The sequence below is a fragment of the Chamaea fasciata genome, unplaced genomic scaffold, assembly GCF_029207755.1.
Source record: "Chamaea fasciata isolate MVZ Bird 193981 ecotype frontalis unplaced genomic scaffold, bChaFas1.0.hap1 SCAF_20, whole genome shotgun sequence".
In the NCBI taxonomy this organism is placed as follows: domain Eukaryota; kingdom Metazoa; phylum Chordata; class Aves; order Passeriformes; family Sylviidae; genus Chamaea; species Chamaea fasciata.
Genome location: NW_027094105.1, coordinates 9,438,432 through 9,455,176, shown reverse-complemented (window position 1 = coordinate 9,455,176; position 16,745 = coordinate 9,438,432). Strand labels below are relative to the sequence as shown.

Sequence of the window (16,745 nt, the reverse complement as noted above, 5' to 3'; positions counted from 1 at the left end):
TTCCCAGAGACAGGACAGCTGCTGTGTTTTCAAAATGTATTTGGTGTGATCAGAAGTTTGTTGTCTGCCAACACCGTGGTGATTATCAATCCTTATGTTTAATCTGATTGATTCTGCTTTTTGAAATATGGACTTTACTGGGGTTGCCTGCCTCAAAGCATCCTCCAAAGTGTTGAATAAACTTTGTGTAGGAGCCATAATATTTCTAATATTATGTAAAAAAATCTCTTATTCTGTGGGTTTAACATTCTTTTAATACTTCTATCTTTGTGCAACTATATTATTATTTTGAAAGGTGGAAATTCTTGTGCTATTGATGTTTTTTTTTACTTTGCCAGAGGGTGAAGAGGGGATGAATATTCATTTTCTTCAAATGACACTCACGAGTGGCCAGAACAAAACAAAAGCTGATTACTCACACAACATGCAGAAAGGAAACCATGAAACTGCTTGCTATGACATCCTGGGAGTGCTGGAAGTCTCTGTGATAATAAAAGTAATGGGATTAGTTCATAAAAGCAAATTCATGAATGGTTGATAATGCAGAGACACTGCTCTGGCTTGGCCTTAGTTTCCTAAATGATTTATTTCTGTGAATGAGCACACAAATCTGTTTCCTTCCTACACGCTCCAGGTACAGACACTTACCTGTTCTTTGGGAGGGCCATATTCTGTGGTGATAAATGGGTGGGTAGATAGATTTGTCATGCAAAATATTCTCTGCTTTTAACTATGTTAACATAGTCCTTGCTTGGAGAATAGAGGCTCAGCTGAGGGAATAATTATAGCTTCAGAATCCAGAACATAATATTTTCTTTTATTAGGTAAGCAGTTGTAAGCTGATACTGAAATTGCTTAATTTATACTTCTAGCAATGCCCTAAATGTAAAATACACCAAGTAAGCATTCTTAGAAATATTAATATTGTGATTCTTACCCCGTTCTACTCTGAATTTGACAGCTAAATTTTATATACAAGTGTACAAAACGCTGCAAATTTTGAAGCCTTTAATTAGTAGTTGCAAATTTGTTTGTCCCTTAGCAACTTGTATTTGCATAAAGATTAGGGCTGGTCAGAAAGAAAGGAATAAAACATAGATGGAGGAAACATTAATAAATTAGTAATCATGTATAAAAGATAAGTAGTCTTAGATGTCATTTCCATAAGCTTTATTAAAATTTAAATTTTTTTTTAAAGCTGCACCACAGTTGATCATTTCTAAAGAGTGATCTTTCATAAGCTGCAGAATTAGAGAAACTAATGTATTGAGGTCAGACATGAGTATGTAAATGAAGCTTTGCTTTTTTCTGTGTGGCAACAGAAGCATTACCTTATATTTGACCTTTCATTCATTTGCCTGACTCAGCCGTGTCAGTCAAAACAATTAATTCTAAGGAGCAGCTTTAAAGAGTGGGGCTCAGCTTTCTTCTCCTCCCCTCGCTTGTTGGAAATCCCGTGGGAGAGGAGCTGATGGAGGGAACCTGGGCAGGGTTCTCTGGAGATGTGGAGTTCCTGGTCCCTTCCCCACAGCCCCAGTGCAGCACCTCACTGAGCCCAGGAGGTTTTCAGGGCCAAACCCTGGCACAGGGTGCCCAGAGCAGCTGTGGCTGCCCATCCCTGGAAGTGTTCCAGGCTGGACAGGGCTGGGAGCAGCCTGGGACAGTGGGAGGTGTCCCTGCCCATGGATGGACCTGGATGGGCTTTAAGGTTCCTTCCAACCCAAACCATTCCATGATTCTATGACATGTGAGATTACAAAAATGTGTGCTTTTGTATTTTCCACCTGACCGCTGAGTTTAAAGGTAGACACAGAGATGGAAATCCCCCTGACATTTTCACTGCCACTGCACTTGGAGCTGTACTTCTGCCCTTTGTAGCTCCTTCCTCCTGCACTCTTGACATCATCTCTCCTTCTCTCTGCTGCTTCTTTTCCTCTTTTTTCTTTCCTTCTGCTCTGCTCTGAGGAAGTTGCTGATCCTGCTCTTTGACCCTTGGGGAGTTGAGCCCCTCACGACGTGGCAGCCAAACGCCAGAGAACACGAAATGGGGCATTGCAAGAAGTGCAGTTTGTCTGAGTGCCGAGGCAAAAAATGGGCTCTGCACCCTTTCCTTGGAAAATATGCAATCACAGTAAAATTCTGTGTTTATAGGCACTGCACTTGGCTGTATGGACCTACCCAGGCAGTTTGTCTTAATTAGCCATGTTGAGACCACACCGAGGTGGGGGCACACAGGTGTGTGAATAATACAGAAAATAAACTTTTATTGAGGTAGTGTCTGTGGTGGCAGTGGAGAATTGTACCCTGAATATAATCAGTGTAAATCAGGGAAGGTGAGCGTGCAGAATAGGCAGGTCTGTGGATCAATTCATAGTGCAGACACAGACGAGCCCTTGTGCAGGTTTGCTTTGGAAAGTCTGAGTTTTATTAAAAGTGCAAAATACATCTTCCACTGTAGTTCAGATTGGGTGATCATATTAACTGGGCTCTAGTGTTTTATAAAAGGAAAAGTAAGGAAATCTTGTGTGTGGGAGCTAAAGAATGAAAACAAATCATTAAACTTTATTAAAGTCCTAAGCTGCAAAAGCAAGCTAAGAAGTATATTCCCTTTTCTTTTCTTTTTTGCCAAATGGAAGTACAACATTTGGCAATAAAGACTAAATTAAGTTTTCTTGTTCTTATTTAAATATTTTACAGACTTTCCCAAGGTATAAGTGGAAAGGAATGAGACGTGCAGTAGCATACAAAAAACCGCTGGTTTTAATTGTAAAATACTTTTCTAATAAGAAGTATGGGTTTAAGAGCTCTCTCAGTAAAAGTCTGAAATGGGCTGCTGGTTCTGAGTTTTATCCATGACCTCAAAGACAGCTGTAGGCTTTTCTCCATAGAAAGCAGGGGAAGCAGCAAATTCTAGGTGGTAGTTTAGAGCCTCTGCTTTATTGCATCCAAGAATATTTTTTCTTTGACCAAAATACAGGGTTTTTTTTAATGACCCTAAACCAAACCAGAGATATTTTAATAATTTGTGTCCATTCTCCCTCAGGCAGGGAGACGGAGCTCCAGCTGTGGCTCCCAGCATTGATGATGTGTCCAGAGCACTGGTTCTGGTTTGGGTGACATTTCTTATTGCTGTGGAGAATAGAGGTTGAAAAATGAAGGGCTGAAAAAAAACCTCTTGAAGTACTTCATCAGAAATCCCAGGGACTGCTGTTCAGCAGGGAAGAGGTGTGGTTTGTGAAGGAGCTGCAGGTTTGCAGAGGAGGAGATGTTCCTGAGCCATTTTGGGGAGTTGGGTGGATGGACAAAGCTCCAGCCTCCCTCCAAGAGCACTGGGCCAGAATTCAGGGCTCTGAAGCTGATCCCTTTAATAGTCTCTTTAGTGTTTGCTATGGAAAACGAAATATCCTCAACTCTGCTTGCGCCTTTTAAAGTAAAGCTTTTTATTTTTTTAACTAAAAATATTAATGATGAATGAATAATGTACAATCCAAAACACTGTTGAATTTAGAATGAGGAAGGGTTTGGGGCTTGCAGGCATCATTAAAATGAGAGTCGTGTTACAAGCAGCACAACCTCCTCTCTACTGAGTACAAGGTTTCACATTTGGTCAAGGTCTGGTTCAACCGGCTGAAGATTTGAATTTTTAAATTCATGAACAGACCTTTTAAGATTAAAAATAGAAGCCTGTGTGCTTGTTGTTTCTTGGCTGTACATACTCTTGCTCTTTTGGCAGGTGTTCAACGGCAGTGACACCACCATCCCATCTTACATGAGAAAGAGCAAAACTAATAACTAAGCTTTACTTAACTAATGACAAAAAATAACATTATTTTTTCTACTTTGCTATCCTGCAGCAAAGAGGAACATTATCAAAGCACTACCTAAGGTTGTTATTTATTTTTAAAGACAAACAGTGATCACATTTATAGACGTTCAACCTCGGTGCATATAAATGTGGATACAAAAGAATATAATTACTTTAACATTTTGCAGCAATAGTCTTAGAAGGCCAGGTGCTTTGTAAACTGCAGTGTGACAGTGATGCTGTTGTACACTACGACGACACAAAGACTTTGATTTTAGAAGGTTGAAAATGACTCTTTTATTCTTGGGAATGTCTCCCCTTTTATACTATTTTACACAGACCAATTCGATTGGTGACAAGAAGACAAACTTCATCAATCACATTGGTCAGACCAGAGGGACACCAAGGAGAAGTCCCTCCTAGAAAAAAAATATGTAAACAATTTTGCCGTTACAAAAACATGTCTCTTGTTTACAAAAAATTCCCTGGAAAAGGAATTTCAGAAACCAAAACATGTCAAACACAAACCAGAACTACATGACAGTGCCACCCCAACTGCAGTGGCTTGGTGGCTTGGTGTGTGGGAGGTGTCCCCATGGCAGGGGCTGGGTGGGATGAGCCCTGAGGTCCTTCCCAAGCTGACCCCCTGTTCCATTCTGTGCTGCAGGTGCCAGAGTTTGGAGCAGGCTCCAGAAGGCAGCGAGGAGCTGCCGGAGGCTGCCCTGCCCTCGCTGTGCCTCAAGCAGGTGTTCCCCAAGTACGCCAAGCAGTTCAGCTACCTGCGCCTCGTGGACAGGGTGGCCGCGCTCTTCATCCGCTTCCTCGGGGTCAAAGGCACCACCAAGCTGGGCCCAACGGGATTCCGCACCTTTATAAGGTCAGTGGTCCTGTTAGTGCTGCACCTCGGCGGGCAGGCTTTGTGGTGCCTCCCAGTGTGGAGCCAGTGCCTGTTCTGTTACAAAACATTTACATTTTCATCATGCCAGGCTCCCGAAATGCCTGACCTAGGAGGCTGCGTCTGGGAGGAAGTCGGGTCTTTATCTGACAGCAGATCAGCGATACTTTGGCAGATACAATTTGCCGTGTTCCTCAACGTGTCACGTTCCCAGTAAACGGTAGAAATGTCACTGTGAGGAAGTGACAACTGAAATTGGGTCACTTGATGTGATTGTGTCGGCTGTGGGGGCACCGCTGGCCGCCCCAGGCTGCAGGGAGGATTCCCAAATGCCAGTTCCTGATGCACCATGCAGGGAGGATTTGCATTGTGAAATTGCACCTTGCAATGTCAAGGAACCCAATTTATTTTTTCACATGCTTTTTATTTAGGAGGGTTTCTTTTCATTGTTTTTTATGGCTATATCTGTTCTAGTCATGGTACAAATACCTCATTTTCTGTCTTTCATTGACTATGACAAAAGAAATGAGCAGCAGCAGCAGATGCACTCTTAAAACTCAGATCCTGTTTCTATGCAGATGCATTTAGCATTCAGGAATGAATATAAAACAACTTGGTTTATACAAATTACGATATATAGAAAATGTCTGAAGGCATCTGCTCTATCCACAGACCAGCACAGGATTGCATCCAGTTCTGTAGTTTTTGTAGTTTAATCCAGCCTTATTTTGGCACTTGTCAAAGGAACACAGAATTAATGCCAACATTTTCTTTAAAGAATAGTCAGATAAATTGCCATATCTCAATGAAATAGCATTTGCAGTTTCTTAATGCACATTAAATGAAACTTTTTAATACTGGCAGATATTTTTGTTTATTTTCTCCCAGAGCACCTATACCAGCTATAAGGCTCTTTTTTGAAGAGTTGTCATGCTGTTCATTTCAGAAGGAAGGTCAGGTTTCCGTGTGTTGTATCCCTTTTCAGGAATAAAATGGTACACGAATGGGATTCACGTGGTGGCAAGTGCTTGCAAAGACTGTCCCCCCAAATTCTGGCTCATCAAAAGCTGTTCTTGTTTAATATTTTCTTCATTCTAAAAAAAGTAGCTAAAAGGAAAACACTGACTGTGTCTCTAGTCCTTGCTTGGTTGCTGCCTGGGAATTTTTGGGCTATCTAGACAAGGCCTTACTCTCTTTTAAGGGAGCTCTGTTGAGGTTAATAAAAAGTGAGATTTGCTTCAGTTATCCGAGTTTGGGGTGAGTTTTTTGGGGGCTTTTTGTTTCTTTTCTGGCATGGAATTTTGGCCAGCTCCTTGGCACATGCAGCGGTGGCAGCCAGGCTGCCAGACATCTGGAAATCCTGGACACAGGGCCTGTTCCCATCCATGATCAACACTGCACCTCACCAAGTCCCAGCTCCACATCCCCACGGCCCCAGCTGCATCCAGAGCTGCTTCCCATGCACTGTTCAGCACCATGAGGACAAATCCTGTCCGTGTTCAGGCATGGAGGAGCAAGGCTGTGCCTGAAAAGCTTCCTCCAGCCCTTTCCAAACAGGATCAGTCAGACAAATAAAAGGGTATTTCTCTGTGCAAACTCTGCCTCGTGCAGATAGTCTGTGCAGATTTGTGGTGGCTTTTGCAGTGTACCAATTAATTCCATTCTCTTACAGCCTCAGAGTACTGGCAGTACCCTGGGAGAAAGCTCTGTGTAACAGTCAGGTCATATTTTTAATTGAAATATTCCGGGTTTGGGCCTGTTCCATTCAGATAGGAGCACTTAATGAATGCTGGTTTGTTTGCTCTCTGCTGTGTGTGTTTTATTAGAACTGAGCGCTTTACAGTGGGTCTGTGCACATGACGTGGGTAAAGTTTTCTCCTGCAAGTTGCTCTTGTAGAATTTTTCCTAACTTGGGAGTTTGGACGTAACGAGAATATCTTCTTTATTCTGTTTCTTTTTAACAGAAACTGCAAACTGAGTAACAGCAATTTTTCAATGGCTGCTGTAGATATCCTATATATTGATATCACAAGGAGGTGGAACAGCATGGGCATTGACCACAAGGAATCAGGTAACCCAGGTTTGTATTCAAAAACTATGAAATCTGACTTTTGGGGTTATTTTTTTTCAATTTTAGTTGCTCAGGTACACCTCAAACATTTGATAGAAATGGGAAGAAGCCATGTACACCTGAGGCATGCACATACACAACCAATTCTCCTGGTTAGTGCTGTGGCAGTTACCCTTCAGGGTAGTATTACTTTAGGTGTGTGAGGGTCACCTCAGTTTCACAGCTGTATAAAATTTGAGTATTTGCATTTTCAGGGTGGGTATAAATCACTTTCGTTGGTTGGCTGGTAGAATTTCACCACGAAAAATAACAGACATACAACTGAATCTTCAGGCTTTCAAAAACTAAGAGATTTGTGTTTGGTGTCAATGAACCAGATGCTTTTTAGGTGTTAAAACACAAACTATCCACCTGTTTCTGTTGGCTGTATGTTTGGCCCTCTCCCAGCTGTAACAAAGACAAGCAAGATTCTGTTGTTCTAAAACAGCTTCTAACTTTTTTCATAATATTCTTCACATGAGTGTTACTTCTGGGGAGAAAGTGTGTCTGTGCTACCAGAGGTGCTTTCCCTGCCTGCAGCTCACTGTGACTGATAAAATAATTTACTGAGCTGGCAGCTGCTGCTTTCAGATAACTCAACAATTCCTTTGCAAGCTGTTTTACAGCCAAGATCGTAAACGACCCCAGCTGCAGCCTTGGTTGAGAGAAATTATACTTCAGAATGTAATTGTCATATTTTGAAAAGTTGCCTTTCCTACAGCATCAATACGCCAACACAGTTAAAAACCCCAAACCTTTCAATACCTCATCCTAAAATAATCTTCTTAAGTGTATGTTCAAACTGGGAGAGCTTGTGACATTCTGCACAACCAATTGGGGTCTGGCTTCTTAATTAAGAATTTGAGTAGGTATTACTTCAAGGTTTTAAATACAATAATTAGTGTTAATACTCAGCTCCTCTTCTCTTTGGCTCTGGTAATGTGCTGTTAGTGAGATGTGATTGAACAGCAGCTGAAGAGTCTCCCCTGCAGCACGGGGCTTCTGCAGGGGACTTCTGCGTGGGAAGGGGCAGAGCAGTTGTATTACAGCAGAGACATTTTTTGGCACTGCGCTCTTCAGCTGCTTGTTTTTCATTCAGTTGAAACAACTATTGTGGAGTTGCTGGGTATGACTGAAAAAATGGCCTCTTCACCTTCAAAAGGGTTCGTACCTGGTACAGGCTGTGCAGGAGGGAAATAGTGTTGCAAATAAACTCACATCTTGCTAAGGTGATACCTGGTAATGGGGTTACCTTCGTAGTGCTACAGACTGAAATAACACACTGGTGTGAACTTTTGGGTCAGATCCATCTCTGAAAATACAGGGTTGAAAACACTCCATTCAGCTGCCGACATAAATTTGGTTTTCTCTCCAGCTGGATTGTTTTCCTTGATGCTCAGTATGTTACTGTGTATCTCATTTGGTTTCAACTTCATAATTTTGGCAGCAGAAATCAAGGCTAATAGTACATCAATTTAATGGTGTGATATCCTAAAATGTGTTCTCGCTGTACCACTTTGGATTCCAGGCTGAGGTCTGCAAAGCCAGAAGCTGCCTCAGTGCTAGAGAATGTCACCCATCTGTAACCCAGGCTGGGCTTACCCTGCCCTGAAACACCCAGTGAGTGTGACACAAATAAAACCTTGGCTTTTGGTCTTTGAAGGGCAGACCGTTTCTTTGCTTCCTGAGCATTCCAGACGGCTGCCATTAAAATGAAAAGATGTGAACTAGCACGATTGTTTGCGTTCACACCCACACACACATATTTGGCCTCACTGCCACGATAAACATGAGATAGTATTTTCCCTAAGGAACGCAGGCTGCTAGAAATTGCGCATTCCCGATCTCTCACCTTTTCCTTGCAGGGATGTGTCTGCAAGCCTTTGTGGAAGCTTTCTTCTGCCTGGCCCAGAAGAAATACAAGTCGCTGCCGCTGCACGACCAGGTGGCGTCGCTGATCGAGCTGTGCGAGTGTCGCCTGGCTGCCCTGCGCGGCAAGCGCCTGGTGTGGGGCTGCGGGCTCGCCCAGCGCCACCGGACCCTGCCGGCCTCGGCCACCGCGCCCGGCCCCGCTCAGCCCCGCGGCCACCAAGTGTTCCGGTTACAGAAATCATCGCAGCTAAGGGCGCTCATGTGCCGGGACAGAACCGGGAGTTAATCCCCAGCCAGGTGCGTGTGCTGCTGGAGGAGAGAGGTGCTGGAATCCCTTCGTTTCAGAGGGACAGCTATTTCTTTCTGCTGTATTTTTTATTTCAAAAAGTCTGCTGCAAGCTCCCGTTTTCAAGTGATGAGCCTGGCAATGGCTGTTTCTTCACCTCTCTGTGGGATTTACAGTGCACGTCTCCCGTGACAAACTGCATTCATCCTGAGTGTGGGGAAGAGAAGCAGCAAACCAAGGGGATGATAACCAGCACCATGGGATTGGCTGCACTGACCGAGGCACACTGGTGTCAAAGGAATTACATTGCTTTGTGTGCACATGTCACAGAAACCGGGGAAGGAACTGCAGTCACAAACACCAGACTGGAAAACTGAAATCTGGAATTACACTTGTGGTCAGACTTCGGGCCTTGACTCTCTTCTTTCCATGGCTTGGACTGTACCTGTTGGCATCAATACAGATTTGGTCAATGTCTATGTACTTATTTTTTAAAATCAGTCTTAAAACACTGAAATAATATTTTGGCTTCTACTTCTTTGTACAAGTCTTTGCCATGACAAGTACTGTTAGTTTTTTAAAGAAAAACTGAAACTGTTTATCCTTTTGCTTCCGCAGAACCAATAAGCTCACACTTATTCACAGAAAAAGATTTACTTTCTTAAGTCAAATTTGGTGAATCAAGTGGTGGTTTTGTCTTCAGGGATTCAGCACTGCTTCTGCAGAAAGCTGTGCAGTGTAAAAGCCTAAGAGGTCATTTAAATTCCAGTGGAACCAACCCTGTCACTGACTTCAGCCTAAATTAACTGTATTCTAGGTTTGCTTATTTTTTGTCTTTTGCATGTTTGTTACCCTTTTGGGACCTGCAGTAACACCTAGAGCAGATCTTTTTTGTGTCTTTGCACATATTCTTTGTTTTCCCCTTAAATAACAGTGTAACTCTGTACAAATTAGATCTAAGGATATTGTGTCAAAACTGCTGGGCTGTACTGCTGGAGTTGTACAGAGGGGTCTTATTTTTCAGGAAAGGAACCATGACTTCCTTAATCACACACTTCTTGTGGGGGCTAGGCAGAATATGAGACTGGATGGAAGGACAGGAATAACTTGGAACTTCAGGGCTGTTGAGTGAAATTCCTCGTGGTCTCCAATTTATTACAATAATGAATGGCTACATCTGAGCTTGATTTTCCTCCTTTGTTCTACTCCTTAATGTTAAACGCCTTGGCTTATGTTTTAGTGTCCTCCATGCTCTCAGAAATGGCAAAGCTGTAAGATGGGCACTGAGCTGTTTTGTGTCAGGGACTAAATGCACACACGGTATCGAGTGGGTTTTCACTTCAGGGAATGTTTGTAGAGTTTTTTTCTCGATTTCAATTTTAAGCAGCATGTGTTTTTCCCAAGTGGCAATAGCAGCATGGCAATGCAATGCAGGAGTCAGGCTGAGCCCACACAAAACCAGTCCCCAGCATGTGGTAATGTCAGATGTGGGCATCCCTTCTCCTTATCTTTTTCTGTAACACAAATAAAATAGTAGTAGATGATCTTTTTTAGTTCAACGGCCAGACTCTTTGAAATTTTATGTATTGTACATAAGAGGACAATTGTAGACTAACTAATGCCACTGCCCTCAGCCTTGTTCAAATGTTGTAAAGATTATTGCAGTATGAAGATAAAATGCCGAACTCCAAGGTCTGGCACCTGTCAGAACAAATGAAGCTGAAAGGGTCGTTTTTTTCACACTTTCATTGTAATATATTTGAAGACATTCACAGGCTGAAAAATGGTTACTTCTCCTTTTGTGACATCTGACATTTGTCTTGCGATTGGCAGTGTGTTACTGGAAAATAGCTTACAGTTCCTCTCATCTCATGATTGATGTCCTGTAAAGACAGAGTTATAGAGGAGTTGGATTTGAAATGCTATGACTGTGAATGCCTTTCCTTGCACCTTTGAAGCAGTACGATGTGTGGCCCAAAATAGCCCAGTTTTACAATTGTATAACTTACCCTGATATCAGTGGAATAAATTAACTATTGTATATTGAACACTGATAAGATCTCTCTCTCTATGGGAGACCTTTCTACTCTCTGGATCTAATAGAGGTTTTTATAGCTGGTGCATCCACAGGCTGATGCTGCATGCCCTATTCATCTCCCACTTCAAATATGAAGGGTCCCTTGTAGAATAGTCAAAATATTCAATTATCTGCCTCTAGTAATCCAGTGTTCATGTATTTATATAATTGGAAAATTGAATGTCATAATATTCTCGGGGGGAGTGGGGTGGGGTGGGGAGGGAATAAACCAGGAATGTACTTTAGAGATTTAATGGCAGTCACATTTCTCTTCCCTCCTGTCTAAATCAATTTCCTCTGAATATTATTTAGCATCCAATTTCATAGAGCCTTTAAGTTGCCAGTCTGTGCCCATGCAAATAACCAGAGACGCTTTATCCAGGATATGAATGCTAATGCACTGATAATCTGTTAATCCTGAGGTACCTCTCTGGCTAAAGAAACAATAGAGGAAAGGCGTTGGATTTTTAACAGCACTTTTGTATATATTCTCTTCAGAGAATACCACAGCGCTGCACTCATGATTCCATTTATGACATAATACGATATGAATATTGTGTACCAGTGAAATCTTCCTTGTTATCAGACACACCAGGTCTGGTATTCCTCTTTGAATAGAAACCAGAATAAAACATCTAACGAAAATTCGAGGCAAATGAGTCCAGAATTTCAACCGTCTTCCCTGCAGGCTTGTGCGCAGCCCCAATCTGCCCAGACTGGCTCAGTGATTCCTTGTTGCATTTGTGTTCTTTCCCTGCATCAGGCTGCTGCAGGTTAAGTCACCTAAAATCCGCCCTGGGTACTCCCTGTCCCAGCCGCGCCATCCCTGCTGCGGAACACCGGACAGACCCCGCACCGATCCTCGCCGCACACCTGTGCCTATTTCCTTAAAAGGAAGCGCGGGGGCGGTGCTCGCTAATTACCGTTAATGAGCAGCTGGGCGCCCCCCGCGCCGGACCCCCCGGTGCCCTCAGCGCAGCCCCGGGGCGGGCACGGCTCCGGCTGTGCCCTCAGGACGGCCCGGCGGCCCTGCCGGAGTGTGCAGCCCTGGCCCTGAGGAGGATGTGGTCCCGCTGCGGCCCCAGCCCGCCCGGGTAGGTGAAATCTTCTTCTTTGCGCCGGGATCTCGGTCAGGCGGGGATTTTGGGGCTGGCCGGGGCGTGGTTCCTGCGCTACCTCATGTGGGAGTTCCCAGGGGCTGTGCTGGGGTCGTAGGGCGGCGAGGGCCGGCCTGCCCCGCTCTGCTCAGCCCTGCTGCGGGGACGTGAGGGGTCCGGCGATGCCCTTGGGTTTCACGGAGCACAACCGCGGGGCGACTCCTCGCTCAGACCCTCCCGATGGCGCAGAAGGAGCCCCATGGGCTGCCCGCAGAGCCCCGCGCAGGGAAATGTCCCCAGGAGGATCCCGGGCACGGGCGGAGCCCGGCGTTTCCAGAACCTTCCTGGAGCGGGGCGGCAGGGCAGGGGCGGCCCGGGCCGACGGTGGTCAGTGCAGCCCCGGGGTGGGGTGGGGCGTTCCCTCTGCAATGTCCCGGGTTTCCCCTCGTTGTACCGGGCTGAGCCCTGTCAGCGGCCCGCGGAGATGAGTGCGAAGGAGCTGGTCTGTGCTGTGCCTTGTGCTCTACCTGCCGTCTCCGTCACTGCAGAGGTTGATGGAACCTTCTGGAGCAGGGAGCATGGCATAGCTGCATGTGGGGGAATCTCATCACGCTCCATGTCATGGGCCAGGACACCTTCCTCTATCCCAGGGTGCTCCAAGCCCCGTTCGTCCTGGCCTTGGACACTGCCAGGGATGGAGCAGCCACAGTTTCTCTGGGCACCGTGTGCCAGGGCCTGCCCACCCTCCCCGGGAAGGATTTCCTCTGCAGACACCTGGCTGTGCCTCGCAGGGCCTCCTACAGCTCCTTGCTGCCCATCTGAGCAAGAACAAACTGCTCCAAGCACAAGCTGAGCACTTGATTTTCTTGGGTACTGACTGTGGTCATGGAGCTGCCCCTCCTTTGGCCACACTGACGGGCACTGCTGCCACACCTCAGCCTGAGAGCACACTGGGTCTGTCCCTTTGCCCGCTGTAGATGTCCTGGGTGGAGGAGAGCTAGTCTTTGGGCTCCAAATTCCTGCTGAAATAGCAGCAGTGAGGCGTCTACATCTGCCCAGCTACGCTTGACTTGTCTCACTATGCCCTCTGGTTGTTCCTCCATAAGGGGAAATTGATAAAGTATTTATTTTTCTCTGGCTGTTTCCATCTGTACTGCCTCGAGAGCATCCTCTGGCTCGCTTGGTTTGTTCCAGCAGGATGAGGTCCCGAGCCTCCCGCTATCCCTTTCCCAACCGCACGCAGCCCAGCTCGTGCTTTTCTCTCAGATTATTTCTGCCTTACTTACCTTCACTTCACCTTAAGCACACACACACACAAAAAAAAATCATCAGCGCTACCCAGATAAATCCATCTGGTCTCTGTCTCAGCCTCATTTAACCTCCCATTCAAGAGATTGTATCACATGGTATTCAGCTGGAACCTATTACCTTGCATGCCCAAGCATATCACATTGAATTACCCCGGCCCACAGGCCTGCGGTGTTTGCTAATAGCTAATGGCTGCTTTTAACTTGGAGGTGATTTATTGGAGCGCGTTTCTATTCGCGGTGCGGCGGCGGGGTGTGGCAGTGCGTTAAGCCGAGCTCAGCGAGGGAGCGCCGGCGGGATGGCTGAGGGCAGCCTGGCTTCGCACCTCCGCCAGCTGCTGATGCCTCCGGCTATTCCCGTTTCTCACCGCTGCCCCAGGTGCAGCAAGTGTTGGGGACCGGGAGCGAGTGTACAGTGCTCTGGCTGCCTGTGGTCACCGACCCGAGTGCCGGGGAGCGTGTGTCACATCCGTGCGCTCAGGAGTGGCCCGGGAAGGGGGCACTGTCCCCACGCCCAATCCCCTGCCCCAGCTCTCTCTGTGGGAGAGCAATGTTTTCTGCAGTTCTGATGGCAGAATTAGGTTCGCTTGTGTCGTTGCTGAATTTACTGCAGGTGTAGTGTAAAAGTGCTATGAAATTGCAGTAAAAGACAAAATTGAAAGCCTGTTATGGTGATGTGATGCAATTTTCCCTCATCCTTTGCCTCATCAGTGGAAATACAAAAGCCCTTCTGCGGGTCAGGTTCAGATACACTGGTGAGCAAGCAGGAGAAAGGGAGAATGTGAGTTTTGGAGGCAAACCCAGCTCCCTGATTTGTGGTTTGCTGAGTCTTGAATCTCATGTTTGTCCTCCCATCAGCCCAGGTCCCCCAGCACACGGCTTTCCTCACTCAGAGGGTGAGAAGGGACTGTGGCTTCCAGGAGGAAGAGTACTTAGCCACTGTAATAAATCAAAGTCAATCAGCTTGGGAGCTCTGTTATTCGGGCTTCACTCCTTGATAATGTAGCACAAAAATCAAATGGTAAGGTTATTCAATTATGGCTCATACCACCAATGGGGAAATCTGATCGTGTACGAGGGCCTGCATCAATATTATTTATGTGTTGAGGGCTGCGCTGGCTGTCAGGTGCAAAATGGCAGAAATCCTACACGTGTCTAAGACCTTCTCTCTCTTCCTCTCACCTTACTTAATAACCAAGTCACATGATCCACTGTCTGTCTAAGATCAATAGTAGCACAGGGCACATTTTAGCAAGCTGAAGAATATTTTTCCTGAGTGTCTCAGGACGCTGCAGGTGCTGAGGTGAGGGTGGCGAAGGAGGAGCTGCCTGGCACAGGACACAAACCGTCTCCATCCTGGCTGTGGGCGGCACCACAGGCCCTTGCTGCAGGATGTAGAAAAGCGTGGGCAGTCAATAGACATGGACAAAATAAAGTTGTGAACAGCAGCAGGAGCTAAAATAGCAACATCAATAGCAGTTTCCAGATAATGATCTAATTAGCACAAACAACAAGTTTCCACTAATGACTCTTGTTCTTCCAGCTCCTTCCTTTCTGCTCCCCTGTTATTATTGACTCTGGCAGGGAGCGGCTGCGCTCCCGGTCTCTGGGGCCGAGGCTTTGGAGGTTTGTTTACTGCCTGCCTTTGAACTGCTTCTCCAGAGGATGTTTGCTCAGGAGCCTGGGCTGCTGTGCGTGGGATGGCTGCACGCAGAAGGTTGGGGGGAGAGGAAGATCAGCTGTTTGGCTTTTGTAGCTTTTGGGAGGCCTTGGGAAAGTTGTGCTCCTATTGCACATCCCTGTTGTAAAAATAAGGGTGCTGACGTTCACCCACTGCAGTGGAGTGGGAGCTGACTGGTTGTGAAGGGCTTGGGAAGCTGTGAGGGGAAAAATACTTGTCAGGAGCAGATTAGAGATTGTTATTGGAGGAGCCGACACAAGCTGTTCCTGCCCCTTCCCTCCCTAGGTAGGAGCCTCATCTCCGCTCCTCCCTGCCTCCCTCCCACTGAAACAAACAGTGCTCTGAAGGCCCCAGCTTGGCAAGTATTGGCTCAATGCTGTCACTTCCTCAGTTGTCCGTGGCTGCTGCTTTGTCCTCAGCTGTGGTGGGCAGGATTCTTGCATTTGCCTCTTTTGAAGATGCCCAGTTCGGACATCTCCCAGCTGCCAGTTGCTGCTGTGAGGCTCGGCTTTGCCGGGACAACAGAGGGGACCAGGGCTGCACCACCTCAGGCCTGCCGGACGTGCTCACTGGGCTGTGCCTGGCACCGGCAGCAGCTCACGGGCCAGCGACTCTCACTTACTGAACTCAGAACAAACCCTGTACTTGTAAGGGTGCAATTACTGGAACATCATTACTGCTGATGAGTCTTGGGCTAAAATGCCTCTCCAGATTAAAAACCTCAAGCAAACACATCTGTGCTCCCCAGCCTCCCATGCCCGTATTCCCGCAGCTGTTCTGGCTGCTGATGTGCAATTCCGAGTCTCACTTCTCGCGGTCCTGCCCGTCTGCCGGGGCCCGCTGGGAGCGGCGGCCGCCGGGCTGCGGAGCCGCCGATGCCGAGAGCTGTCAGGTGCACACAGACGTGCCGGGTGTTTTCGGCTGAGAATTCAGCTCTGCTCTAATGAAGCCCAACAGCCGCTGAGGAGGTTTTATTCAAGCCAAGGTGGTTTTGGCTAATCCCTCCTTGCAGCGTTTTCTGAGGTGCTCTGTGTTTCCAGGGCTGCATTTTTTTATTTTTTTTTTTTTATTTTTTTGCCTCAGCCTTCAAAATCAACAATGTTGAGGGGGATGGCAGAGCCCTGAGAGAGGATTTTGGCCTGGGCGGGTGGCGGTTCCTGACAGGAACAGGAGGAGGCAGAGCCCAGTGCCCGGCCCGGCTCCGGCGCTGCCGAGCACAGGAATAACCACAGGTACTCTCCACATCCCCGCTCATTTCAATGCAGCCAGCCTGTCTTCCACCTCTCCCGGAGGAGCTAATTATGATGATGTTAATGAGGCAGAGGTGCTGATGCTGCCCAGGGTTTTAATGACTTTCATCCAAGTTTTCTGCTGCTTTTACTGGAGGCAGAAGGGTGGTTTGTAAGGACTGGTGGGGGCAGGAGCAGGCCTGGCTGTCAGACCCCCCCGAAAATGTGAAGGGAAAGTGGTGGAGCCGGGACAGGGCTAAAATACTACTGGGAGCAAATCTCAACGATTTCTTTGGGGAGGCAGATAAGACAGGTTTGTGTGTGCATGTGGCATGTGCCAGGATACTCTAAAAGCTGGAAATGACTGAGCAGAGGTGCTGGAGCAC

At 46.6% G+C, this 16,745-nt stretch overlaps 1 protein-coding gene across 2 annotated transcripts in view; it reads left to right on the top strand.

The window, feature by feature from the left end:
* Nucleotides 1-11,016, top strand: part of TTLL11 (tubulin tyrosine ligase like 11) — a 36,202-nt gene extending 25,186 nt beyond the window's left edge. Inside the window, exons 7-9 of one of the 2 annotated variants that reach the window (XM_066201261.1) lie at nucleotides 4,473-4,682; nucleotides 6,665-6,780; nucleotides 8,676-11,016. In XM_066201261.1, coding sequence (XP_066057358.1) covers nucleotides 4,473-4,682; nucleotides 6,665-6,780; nucleotides 8,676-8,968 — 619 coding nt within the window. In that variant the 3' untranslated portion in view covers nucleotides 8,969-11,016. The remainder of the gene's footprint in view (nucleotides 1-4,472; nucleotides 4,683-6,664; nucleotides 6,781-8,675) is intronic. The other variant, XM_066201260.1, reaches the window with a different exon arrangement.
* The last annotated feature ends 5,729 nt before the right edge of the window (nucleotides 11,017-16,745 follow it).